Below are 13,903 nucleotides of genomic sequence, written 5' to 3'. Positions count from 1 at the left end.
AACTACCTCACGTTCCTTGGGTCCTATCCACTAAAGAAGAGCCTATTATGAAGCAAATTATCATGTCTATCCGCACCCCCGACGGGTATGATGCGTTCATTAGCCCGCAGTTGATACTCAGAAAGATGTATTTATGCAATTGAAGTAGATTCACTGCAGAAATTTTTGGGCTTTTCACATTGGTGATGTACTTTTGAGTCGTTTTGAGACTGGATAGTGAAATTTGTGACAGATTAACTATAAGTGAGAGTCTTTAGAGTTTTGGATGCTTCAAATGTTGAAAAATGGAAGCTTCTCTTGGTACATGTATTGCTGAATACTCATTATGCAGTGAAACAGTGGTAAATACAACATTTGGGTCATTGCATTTGGGAATGTTAATGATGTATTATTGAAGTGGAAGCTATCCTTAATGTAAATGTATCAGATTTAATCCCATGACTACCATAAGATATGTTAGTTTTGTATTAGCCTCGATTGTAAGTAGCCTTCATATTTTGCTATTTAGTGTCTAGTCAGTGTTCGTAATGCTTCTTCATTTATGGCAATTTGTACTACTGATCGCAATCAGGGGATGCCTCACTCCAAAAATACGCAAGGTGATTTATAAGTTGTTGAATTTAGTGTAATGGATCTCACAGAAGGAGATCAAGATGTCCTCTATTGAATCTACAAAGGTGGGGAGCGGTGGAGATAGTTTGTCTCTTTGAGAAGTACCTGCCCACCAGCATGCTCACGATACAAACTCACCTCCTGGTCTTGTAGATAAAGTGGAGATTATGGGATCCATTTATACACAATGGATGTTCTTCTTGGAGTGCTTCATGAAAACCCTGAAAGGCTTTGTGCGACAACGAGCTCAGCCAAAAGGTAAGCATGGGCTAAAGGTTGGCTGGTGTCAAAGGCTTAAGGATGATGATAGACTGACTGGAGACGTGTGGTTGAAAATGGGATAGAAAAAATAATGGATGCTGCAATGGAGAAGTGAATCGTTTTTGTATGTTGCATCATGCATCCATGGAGAAGTGGCTCGCTAGGTGTACGAGCAGGCCAAGAAAAATCGAAAAGAAGCGCGATCAAATTTTTGATGCAATACACGCCATCAACCGATTTGATATCCTAAGGGCATGGAGGAGATGCCGCAGTTTATGTCTATCCGATGGTTACATGGAGCTTTGATTACAGCTTGTCGCAAAGGGGTGGAGGTCTCTAATGAGGAGTGGAAATTCTCAAGGGGATGTAGTCCAAAGGTGACAGCATGTTTTATAAGCTATCGTATCTAGATTTTATACGGGACAACTAATCTAACCGTTTCAATGTATAGAACAAAATCTACAATGCGGTGGGGTCACATGGGCAACATTTCTACCTTGAGTAAAAGATGGACGGATCTATGCGACACATTTGTCTTGCTATCCCATTGTGAGCAAGCGCATGACCTGTTGTTTTAATTTTTTTCATGACACAGAACAATCACAAATGTTGAATCACTCCTTATATGTGATTTTGAACATGTAATTTTCTATCCAAACCCTTGACAACCTCGATGGTGATATTGTGACGTCAACTCCTCAGAGTGCGAGAGTGTATGATGAAAGCAATGTTCCCAGTATAGATGAGGAGAGTATGTAGGTGGAGGGGTCGATATTGTGGAGGGTAGAGGTCAAAGAGGGCTTGACGCATATAGAGGAGGCAGACACGAGTAACGATGATGGAAAGACAAGAGGCCAAATATTCTTTGAGAATAAAGTGGACTCCTCCTTCTATGTGGTGACCTATATCTATAGACCTTCCAGTATATGCAGAGTTGTGCCAAGAGATTGACATTGAACCATAGGCTAGGTTATACTTGTTACATCCGCCTACTCAATTCGTTGATGAATTTCTGTTAGGGGTACTTTAGAATATGCATTTTAATTAGTATCATTTTTTTCAGAGTTATATTATTGTGATTTACTTAAATCTTAATATTGATTGTGCTAACATCATTTTCTATATGTGTGCAAGTTACCTTTGACAATACTTGGAGAGCAAGATGAGTTGAGGGGGATGAGTGACAAGGAGTTGCAGGAGATATTCACATATATGTCTCCAGATCAGATGGCCTGATTTAGAGATATGGCAGACCAAGTGTTGTCTCAGTCACCATCGGGTTGTTCTGTCAGATCTACTTCGGCAGGCTCTGATGCTTCAGTTTCTAGTAGACGAGGTCAATGCTCTAGACTAGGCTCGGACGGAGGGAGTGGTTCTAGGGGGTGTTGTAGAGATATGGATATTGTGAGCCTACGGTTGGTTTTAGATAGGGTGCTACTCCTCACTCTCATACAAGTTCCAAAGAGGATGGCTCATGTGGGTGTTGTGGAGGAACCAATGCAGTGTCTACATCTCGTCATTCTAGTGGATACTTGTCACCTCCAGGATTGTTACACCTGTGGGGACATCTACTCCGGTGACTCCAGGTTTTGCTTAATTGTCTGCAAGGTGGCTCCCCTATGGGTGCTACTCTGAGAGATACTACCCCCATGGGTGCACTAGATATATAGGTGTCTCCTGGTTATGCCCAGGAGTGCGATCGTAGAGGTGGGAGAGGACACACCTTAGACATACCCCAGAGGGGTATGGATACCTCGTAGATAATAGGACAGGTGTTGTAATCATGAATGATAAGGGGAGGAGGGTGGTGTCTCATATGAGAGAGTTGTGCTTACAAGTTTTTAGACACAACGTCTTGGACCATTCGAAGAATATACCTAAGGGGAGCAAGGACTATATAGTAGCATCCTTGCATGAGGAGCTTCTGATATCTACCACGGTAGAGAGGTTTTCCACTGGGTGGATGATGGAGTGCATGTATGCATACATGTCATATAGATGATCGGATGCACGTAAAGCACTCAAGAGTGGCACCTCAAAGCCCGAGTGGCTAGACGCAAATGATTAGTGGAGACTCAGGGAGAAGGCTACAAATTCTCCAAGATGTTGGTGACAACAATGGGAGGAAATGAGGGCATGATTGGAGGTAGGGATCGTGCATCATCTGGGGAGTGGTGGCCACAAGACTTATCTGGAGGACTTTGTAAGTTTTTCTTTTATTCTTGTCACTTTCTTATTGGCAATATCACTTCTACTAACAATCATGTTTCTAACAATTGTATTTAGTTTTCTTTTCATCACTCCATCACAAACCGCGATCCCACTAGCTTGGAGACTTGATATGTAGAGAGACACGACCTCACTACACTCATCGATAAATTGAACGCACGTGACGGACTAGTAAGTCAATCATCTTTCTTGTCTGTAGTTACTATTTTTTTAAATACATTACGTATAGTAGAGTGATGTGTAGTTATTCATTTTGCAGAGTCCATTTGATGCCCCTTTGCATCGGGATGAGCTTTCTGATGGCGAGGATCTGGAGCTCATGCTTGGATTCGTGGAGCGCACACCCACTTCTTTTTTGGTCATGTGATCTGTGCAGGCATCTTCCATGTACTATTTCTTAGATGTACTTATCATCCTTTGTATAAAATCATATCTTGCAATAATTACACATAGAATTTCATGTTTATTTTGGCTCTCCTCTCTCTCCATGGTTCCATGTAATGTCATGAGTTTTCATCAACGGTCTTGTACTTATTCTATGAATGATCAATCTTGTGGGTTCAAGTAGATCTTGTGCTCATCTTGACGACCATTCTATACCCAACATGTAAGTCATTTGTAGAATATTATACAGCACATGGTGTTATTGCCTTGCGACCAAAAAAAAAAATTCTCTAACCATCGCTATTAGCATTGCTAATTTCTCTACAAGCATCACTATTGCAGTCACTATCCACATCGCAAATCATCACCCACAAAAAAATTCTCTCTCTAACTGTCCCTATTAGCATTGCTAATTTCTCTGCATGCATCACTATTGTCGTTGATATCCACATCGCAAACTGTTGCTATTTGTATCGCAAATGTGACTGAAATAGCGATGCAAATATCAACAATTTGTGCAATGATTTTATAGAGACACTTATACTGACACTTTTAGTGATAACAGGGGCAATTTTTTTAATGAACATTTGTGTTTCTTTGAACATCGGTGTGAGGCATGTATCTTATAGTGAAGCCATAGAGAATTGATTCATATCCTTACTAACTTAGAGCCACCATATGATATGAACTTTTAAGGCTAGAAAATCTTCCAAAGGTAAGTTTGATAGTGCCAACTAAGAGTGTTTACTCTTACAATCCGAACATCTACAAAAGAAATTGGTTACAATCACATGGCTTCAATTATTTTCCTAATTCTCTAGTTTATGGAACATTCTCATAATAAAATTATGAGTTGTAGTATTACGAACCATATTTCTCACAAGATTCTTTATGAGATCAAACTATAAGAAGGATTATGTAGATAACAGCACTTGCATAAGCAGCCTAGTCTATAGTAAGGTACTTGCTGGAAGCATCTCATAGTGTTTCTATGACCCTTCTTTTTAAGTCACCTCCAACTCTTTCAATAGATTCGAGAGATTGTGTCTTTTGTTGTATCCCAAGAGGTGTAGCTTTTGATTGTTCAATTTTTGCCAACTATTGCCTAGTTTTTCTCCAAATCTAGGAAGCTTCTCACTCTTATCTTCATATTGTGTTTGAATATTTTCACAACTTGGCTTGAGATCCTCATAATTATTTGTCATCTTAGTGCAAGCATCTTTCAATTCGTACCTCTCAAAAATGCCCTTTTTAAAGTAAGTTCTTCAAACTAAAACATTTATTTGCTCATTAGTGGGTTACTTGTGGATTGAAATCTTGATCTCAATTCCCATTGGTATGTGCCATCAATCCTCTATCGATCCCTTATAAGCATTGGCAATAACCTAACCATCCTCCACAATAGTGCATGAAGATGCAAGTATGAGATGGAAAATAGAAATGTTAGTATGTTATATTCATCAACTAGGAATTTGGAAGTGTCTTTTACCATAGTATAGTTGGAGGAAGGTTCGAAAAGTGAAAATGGAATACATTGTGAGAATTAAAGAATTCAATGTGTTGGGAAAGCTCAGAAAATGAAACAAAATGGCATCCATCGTTTGGAAAATATGTGATAAGTCTTAGTAGCAAATATGCTAATGTTAGCCATTCATTTACCAACTAAGATCCAACCCAACAATGAAATGAAGGGAACCTTGGGTTAAAAATGTAACCACCATGGCCCACCATACATCCCACCATGGCCCTTGGTTAAAGTTCTTAAACTAAATTATGACTAAATTAATATTTCTCTTTATGAGGCCCTTTTAAAGTTCAAAATTTCCCTAATGGTTCACATGACATTACTTTACTCTTTATTTCCCTATCTCCTTATCTTGTGCCAACATAGTAAAACTTGGGCTCTTATTTACTTATAAGTGCTAACACTTAGTCAACTCCACTTTATGATAAAGAAGCTTCATGTGTTCCTTAAGTCATATAATGGGTTTGGAATATCAAATAATAAAAGATTGGAAATTTACTGGAGCATGTCACTGCACAAAAAACTAATTGCTCATGTATCCCTTCTTTTGTTCAAATGATAAGTATCTTTCATAAAACACATGTCTAACTTCTAGAACAAATAAGATTCTACTAGAAATTTATGACAATGCTTTAATCCCTAAGTTTATTTAGGTTGTTTTATTATGGTTAAGCTACATGAAGAAAGTGGTATAGATGAGACTCTCAAGTGATTTAGCAATCTTGAAAGTTATTAAACTAGTGATTTTGCTTCTTTATGTAGGCCTTTGTATGCTTTGAATGGTTCCAATACTTTCCATCCTATTCCATTCCTTAATGTGATCTTAAATCTCAACTTGATGATGATGAGCTTACTTTTTCTCATTTCATAAAAATGAAAGTTAACTTAGTTTTAAGAATCCTTTCTTTGTTGAGTGCTTTATGGTGCCATAATGATGTGTCAATTACATCATGTTGAAATCTGTTATTATTTTGGACAACATGATTGTTAGCACCGAAAATATGTTGGATATGCTACTTGCCATTCCAAGTTTAAATGAATTGGTACTTAGTTTGCTATCTTCTAAACACGAAGTGAAATAGTCTCGAAATAGTGTTGTGCATGCAAATGCACCAAAAGAAATTTAAAACAAATATATCTTCCTTTGACTATATATAGTATTTGCTCTAGCTCCTCACTCTTTGGGCATAAGTCAAATAAAGTAATAGAACCATGGTTCTCACAAGGAAGAATATATGCATGATAGAAAGAGAGTGGATCAAGTTTCATGAATAAAATTCTAATAGGACCATCACTTGTGGGCATTATAACATATTGTCTACACGCTTTTGTTAAAATGCTAGTTTCTCTTGAGCTTATCTTTCTTAGACTTGCACAACAACTTCCTAGGTTGAAGCAAAGGAATCATGTGAGCATTAACAGATCAATGAGCTCAATGACTTTTATAATACTTTTACATACGCAAATGGACATATTGAATAGCAATCTATCCACTCCCACATATGAGCATTTGGCAATTGGACATTGTAGGTACTAGGAAGGTCTTCATTTTGAGTGATATCTACTTTTTATGTTAATAGTTGTGCACGTGGCCTAATTGTGCACATGAATTAATTGCCCTCCCAATGATTAGATTTCAATAACAAACAAGTGTAAGTGTTCATAGAAAACATAATTTTAGTGCAATTCTTATTGGCTAGTTGTACTCAAAATTGGCAACTTGGAGACCTTGCCCTTATTTGAATGGTTGGGAAAAACACTTTGGAGAGTTGTCGTAAGCCATATAAATGTGTGTGTGTGTGTGTGTGTGTGTGTGTGTGACACACACACACACATACACATATATATATATATTATGTCACACACACACACATATTCACACACATGTATATATTATATATAGAAGGTTGAAGAGCACTTGTGAGGTGTATTGCCATACCCACTATAGATGTCGCGTCATGGCGCAATAAGGATGGCGGCTTTTCGTTGACAACAACAGCAGCCGACCAAAAAGATGAGTGGGACCCGCTGACCACTAGTGGTTAAAAAGTCAACGCTGACCAGGTTTGTATATGAACACGTGGAGGCTCGATAATGGCTGGCTGGCGGGCCGTCCAGATATGAGCTTACCCTTCTGTATTTATAGTACACTAGCGACACGAAGTTGATCTTCATCTGCAAATCACGCGGCTTCGCATCTCATCCATAATTCAAGCTGCTACTATCGCTCATCTCTCCGTCTGCTCTATCTGGGCCTCTCAGAAAAGAAGCATAGCATTATAGTCGTCATCACTTAATAATTCCAGCTTCGCCAATCGTCTGCAATGGCGACGCTGCAGCCCCTGCTAGTCAATCCATATGCTGATTCTGTACTCACAAAGCTAATATCCGACCATCGACGTATCAATGGGATGAGCCTCATCGCCTGTATAGTACTCATACTATCGCTGAGTACTTCCAGTTATACGACGACCCACGGGCAGTCCACCACTCAGACTGCACTGTCGCCAAGCTTCTATTACAGCTCCTGCCCGACCCTTCAATCCATCGTCAGGAGCAGCATGAAAGCTGCAGTCCAGCAAGAAGCCCGCATGGCCGCCTCCATCCTCCGCCTCTTCTTCCATGACTGTTTCGTGCAGGTGTGTCTATGATATTCTATGCAGACACGCACGCGCGCGCGCGCGCACACGCACACGTCCATGCACATATATAGTTAAGCCTTTCTCTTAATGCTTAGACCGGCCTCTTCAGCCCCTAGAGGCCATGCGGTGTTCACCAAAACCTTTTATGGTAGCAAGAGGGATTTTTGAATCAAATCGCATGTATTTGCCAAATTGTAAAATGAATCTTGTTCTTTCAAATTTGAAGGTTTCCTTAAGGTTTTTGTAATTGCCTTTTCATTTTATTTGTGTTTCTATGTGTGAATAATGTGCTATATGAAACACGAAAAAAGTTGACGATCATCTAGGGGGCTAGCTAACCCAACAATTGTATAGCATGCTTAACATCAAATGTTTGCTCTTTTGTTGCAATATTTCTCTAGATGCCATAATAGTATTGCTCTCTTGTATGGAATTCAAACTAGACTTATGTGATGTAGGCTAGCACAAGGAGGACTAGTGTGATGGATGGTTTTTGTTGTTGTTGTTGTAGGGTTGTGATGGATCGATACTTTTGGATGATACATCCACTTTTCAAGGAGAGAAGACTGCTTTTCCCAACATCAACTCGGTGAGAGGCTTTGATGTCATAGACACAATCAAGTCAAATGTTGAGGCTGAATGCCCAGGAGTGGTTTCTTGTGCCGATATCCTAGCACTTGCGGCACGTGATGGAGTTGTATTGGTGAGATACATTTCACAAGTTAGAAATTATTTATTCTTATTCATTTTTGAATTTCCCATTTAATGTTAGATTTTTATTCACAAAAATATGATGTGTCATTGTTGATCGTCGTAAAGCCTAATAAAGATGAATATTTATCCTCAAGACAAGATGTAGACTGAAAATTTGTGTATCTCAATGCATGAATCAATTGATCATCTACTCAATTTTCCTTATATCTAGAGTGGAGGCCCAATGTGGAGTGTGATGTTAGGGAGAAGGGACTCAACAACAGCAAGCTACTCTGGAGCTAACTCTGATCTTCCTTCCCCAACTGAGGATGTTATCTCACTTCTCGAAAAGTTTCAAGCTCAAGGTCTTTCATCTAGAGACCTAGTTGCACTCTCAGGTGATCTAACACTCACTAGCATAGTACAAATGGAAGAAAGTAATATGCATGAGATCACTTGATACAAAAATAATACTTGAAACATATGAATAGTTTACATAAACTAGATTTTGTATCCATAAAAGGTTGAAGAAAATTAGTTATGGGCACTTCGTGGTGAGAAAACCATCTAATGGCATAAGAAAAAAACATATATTTACATGAAATGGAAAATAAATAATCATAAAACAATTTTTACCAATACTTAACAATAGGTATTATATAAAGAAGCTTGATGATGAATATCATTTCAATAACTTCTTCAACAACTCATATTTGATTGGGACATGAGTTCCTTACTTCCCAAGTTTAAAAATAAGAGGGACTTTCCCCATAATTTTTTTACTTCTAAGGAGATTATGAATGTTTTTTCGATCAAATGCCAATACTATAGCAAATGGGAAAGTTTCATTTTATGAAATCCTACATTTTAGTTTTCAAGTGATTTGGTTCAAGTCTCTAATATTTCTCTATATTGGCTACTTTTTGCAAGTTTAAAGCATTAAAATCTATGTGTTGAACAAGGAGAGGCCCAAAAAAAATCCTAACTTCCATAAAAGCTCAAAAATTAACCATTTAATGAAACATCTCCTCTAATTTTTTCATTTTTAGTATCTCAAACATGAAGCCTAGAAACTAAAGATCTAGTAAACATTATATAATGGTAGATACACAATGGCAAATAGATTATGAATTCTTGAAAAGTGTGCTTACATTAAGTAATTATTGTTCAAAGTAAAAATATGATCATTTGATCTCTCTCTCTCTCTCTCTCTCTCTCTCTCTCTCTCTCTCTCTCTCTCTCTCTCTCTCTCTCTCTCTCTCTCTCTCTCTCTCTCTCTCTCTCTCTCTCTCTCTCTCTCTCTCTCTCTCTCTCTCTCTCTCTCTCTCTCTCTCTCTCATGTTTGGAAAGATCCACATTGTGTACCCACTCACATGGATGTTTGTATTATTTATAATCCATGTATACATGTATGCATAAAAGCATGTAAGTATCTAGGCACGCATATTTGTATGTATCTAAGAATGTATGGCTATATGTATGCATGGAAGCATCTATATATGTATGTGAGATTCCATGTATGGATGTAGCTAAGTATGTATCTATGTGTATGTGATTGTATGTATATGAGAGTATATGTGTACTTAAACTTGATAGTTGAAGACAAACTAGTATATTCATTTTTGCCTTGATTGGCCTTTCGTGGTGTGATAGTACCCTTGTACATTTAAAAAAATATTGAACATTTTGTCAAAAAATTTCTTTGTTTAGTCAAAGTTTCCTATCATGAACATTTTTCTATTCTTGTAATTTGAAGTATGATTTACCCTTCTTATAATGCTAACTCTCTTCATGTGTATGGTGTTTCACCTTTTTATCTAGGAGCACACACTATTGGCCAAGCACGTTGTGTGAACTTTAGACAACGATTATATAACCAAAGTGGAGACAATACTCCTGATCCAACATTGGATACAACATTTTTGGCACAACTAGAAGCTAATTGCCCAAGTAGTGGAGGTGATGACAACCTTTCCCCACTTGATCTTAATACACCCACCACTTTTGACAATAGCTACTACATCAACCTCCTTCACAACAAGGGCCTCTTAAATTCTGACCAAGAACTATACTCTTCTAATGCTTCATCTAACATCACTTCCTTCATCCAAAGCTTTAGTGCTAACAATAGATCTTTCTTCAATAGCTTTGTAACATCCATGATTGCTATGGGGAATTTGAATCCTCTTACGGGCACCAATGGAGAGATTCGAGCAAATTGTCGAGTGGTTAATTAATACATGCATGTGAGCAATCATGGACACCCTATATACACTTGTAAGTTTAAAAGGTACTTCTTGGGAATAACATGTTTATGATTAAGTTTTTGATATATGCGCCCCTTGAGATGAAAGAAATCTCTTTCAATATTGAAGTTAAATAGTCAATTATTTTGATTTTCAAAAGAGATAGTTTATTATGAGAATCATAAGAACCTTCTGATTGGAGCATGTTGGATTGCTTTTAGCACTTTGGAAGCATTGCTCTAAAATTCTATGGAACCATTAATTGATATAAAGTCCTCATATATTGTTGCATATTCTCAACATCCCCCCAAGGTGGGTTGTGCTAAGATTGTTTACATGGCATGAATAAAATGTAACCCCCTACTAATGCTACCAAAGTGGACTCACAATGGAATAGCTTGCATAGATCAGGTTTAGTGGGTAGTAGACAAAGAGTTCCCCCCTTTCTCAGTATGGTTGGTCTCTTAGTCACAAAACTTCAAATAAGTTAAAATGGCCTTTAAAATGATACGTGATTTGGTTATTCTTGGTTAAGATTCTTCTTTTGTTGCTTGGAATCTCTTTGCTTCAAGTCTTTATAGTTTTCAATTGTGTTTACTCTTGTTGCTAGTGATTGAATTTTTGGTCTTCTTAGATCATTGTGGTTATTGATCTTAGTCTTAGTTAGTTGCTCCTAGGTTTGCCAAAAATTTGATTTGGCTTTGGCTTTGGCGTGGCATGTGATCCTCTTGCCTTCTTCCTTGGTGGAGTGCATGGTGAAGTTCTTGGTCTTCTTGGTCCCCTTAGTCTTTTTAACCTTCATGTTTCTCGTCTTCACTTGGGTTGAACCCTAGATTTACATCTTGAAAGCATAGATCACATGTTCTTTTGCTATTGAAACAATACATTTTTGGAGCATGAGATTGAGAGATTTGGAGAGAGATTTTATATTGGCTTACTGGCTTCATATACTTTGAAAACATAAGATTGCACTACAAGATATAGGCCTTATACCGACGTTAAAAGCGACGAAAATGTAAATAAAGAAATTTGCCCTCATAGTCGCCAAAAGCATCGTTATTGGCGACGCCATGGAACAGTCAGTATTATCGTCGTTATCAGCGATGCTATTTGCGTCGGTATCAGCGTCGCTGATATACCAACGTAAATAACGACGCTGATAACGACACTAGTATATGCGATGATAATACGCCAATAATGATGCATGCATGTAAATTTGCGACGCTAATAGCAACGGTAACATGGGAAAAAAATTTGTGGCAGGGCAGCAAGCTGCCCTGCCACATATAGTACTATGTACTTTATTTGGGCCACACAAAATAGTTTCTGCACTATATACAATGCTCGTGTAAATAAAGACAAAGTGTACTTAAATCATAATACTGATACATGAAATAAATACATGATCACATAATGAAAGCAACTGGTACAATCATAGCAAGATATCACTACTACATAGTAAATGTCTACACATATCAGGCGACCAAAAAAGAAGGGTGTGTAAGCTCCAGGGATCCAAGGGCGAGCTATACATCCTCGCCATCCAAAAGCTCGTCCCTCCGCAAAGGAGCATCGAACGGACTCTACAAAAAAAGAAACAACTACACAGCAGTCCACCATACAATAATGCATTCTAATTAAACATGGTAACTACGGACAAGAAAGATGAGTGACTTACAAGGCCGACGCGTCTATATAATCGGTCGATCAATGCAGTGAGACCATGCCTCTCTGCATATCGAATCTCAAGGCCATTCGAATCGTGATTTGTAATGGAGTGCTGCAAAGAAAACAAAATACTAACTGTAAGAAACATGATTGTCAGTACAAAGGATATTGCAAAAAAATAAGCAAGTAAAACAAAAGAAAAACTTACAAAGTCCCCCAGATATGTCTTGTGGCCGCCACTCCCAAGATGATGGACCACTCCGGCCTCTAGTCGTGCCCTTGCTGCCTCGCGCTGTTGACTCCAACGTCCTGGAGAATCTGTAACCTCCTCCCTTAGTCAACGCCAATCGTATGCATCTAGCCACTCTCGAGCTTTGCAATCCCACTCTTGAGTACCTTACGTGCGTTCGATCGTCTGTGTGACATATATGCACGCATGCACTCCATCATCCAGCCCGTAGAAAACCTATCTGTTGTGGCTGGAACCGGAAACTCCTCATGCAAGGATGCTACTATGTAATCCTTGCTCCCCTCCGGTATGTTTTTCCAATGATCTAAGACGTTGTGCCGAAAAACTTATTGGCACAACTCTCTCATGTGAGCCATCACCCTCCTCCCCTTATCATTCATGATGATGGCTCCTGACCTATCATCGACAAGATAGGCATACCCCTCTGGGGTATGCCTAAGATGGGTTCTCTCCCCGATCATGATCCTAAAACTCCCTAGATCTTTTCAAAACTATAATCTCATCAAAAGAGATAATTGGACTTAAAATGTGTGTGTGTGTGTGTGTGTGTGTGTGTGTGTGTGTGTGTGCATGTGCTTGTGTGCGTGCGTGCGCACGTGTGTGTGTGTGTGTGCATGTGCATGTGCATGTGCACGTGTGTGTGCGTGTGTGTGTGTGTGTGCATGTGTGTGCATGCGTGCATGCGCACGTGTGTGCATGTGTGTGTGCGTGTGCACACATGCGCATGTGTGTGTGTGTATGTGTGTATGAGACCATGGCTAATTAGTCCCTAATATATCCAACATGAATTGTTTATCAGAAAAACCTATCTAAATGCATGACCTCCATAAGGACAAGAGCTAAGATAAGAGGGGGTTGGGATCATGATTCCTAGCCCAACAAAAGCAATCTAGAGCTCAACACCACCTAATGTGTTCTGGCTACCTTCAAATTTCATAGCAAGAGCTCTCAAAGCTCATGAAAACCATAAAGTGTCCAAGGACTTAATCCTTACATTCTGATGGAAATTATATACTACAATTAGAATGCCAAACACGTAGTTAGATTTGCATTATGGCCTCTTTGGCCTAGCTGCTTCAAGCATAAAAAGTGCTACCATAGCACATAGAATTGAAAAGAAAGCACTACTAAACTAATCTAGAACATCAACTCAAAGTGATTGATAAGGTCAAGAATTAGGTCACAAGTTGAAATCTATGAAAAAGAGGTAGTGAGAGGCATGAATGCACTTGGCTTGTACAACGTTGCACCTCTTTCTACCTCCACTACCTTTGGGAAACCTGCTTCCAAATCAAATTAATCAAGAAGAACAACAATTTTGTCATAAGAGCATAGCTATGAAACATGGAGGGCCATGAACTTCCAATTCAAAGAAGCAAAGCTAAGCATCATT

General features: G+C 38.6%; 1 protein-coding gene across 1 annotated transcript; it reads left to right on the top strand.

Moving 5' to 3' along the window:
• The first annotated feature begins 7,170 nt into the window (after positions 1–7,170).
• LOC148023174 (cationic peroxidase 1-like) lies at positions 7,171–10,678 on the top strand. The gene is made up of 4 exons (XM_087696147.1): positions 7,171–7,650; positions 8,165–8,356; positions 8,579–8,744; positions 10,168–10,678. Exons 1-4 carry the CDS (start codon positions 7,336–7,338, stop codon positions 10,581–10,583), a joined length of 1,089 nt encoding a protein of 362 aa, XP_087552273.1. The 5' UTR covers positions 7,171–7,335; the 3' UTR covers positions 10,584–10,678.
• The last annotated feature ends 3,225 nt before the right edge of the window (positions 10,679–13,903 follow it).

The sequence above is a fragment of the Lygodium microphyllum genome, chromosome 16 (genome assembly GCF_053477565.2).
Source record: "Lygodium microphyllum isolate KBCC chromosome 16, Lygodium_microphyllum_v1.1.10, whole genome shotgun sequence".
Taxonomy (NCBI): Eukaryota; Viridiplantae; Streptophyta; class Polypodiopsida; order Schizaeales; family Lygodiaceae; genus Lygodium; species Lygodium microphyllum.
Note: the sequence above shows the minus strand (reverse complement) of the source record. Positions and strands in the feature narration are given on the sequence as shown.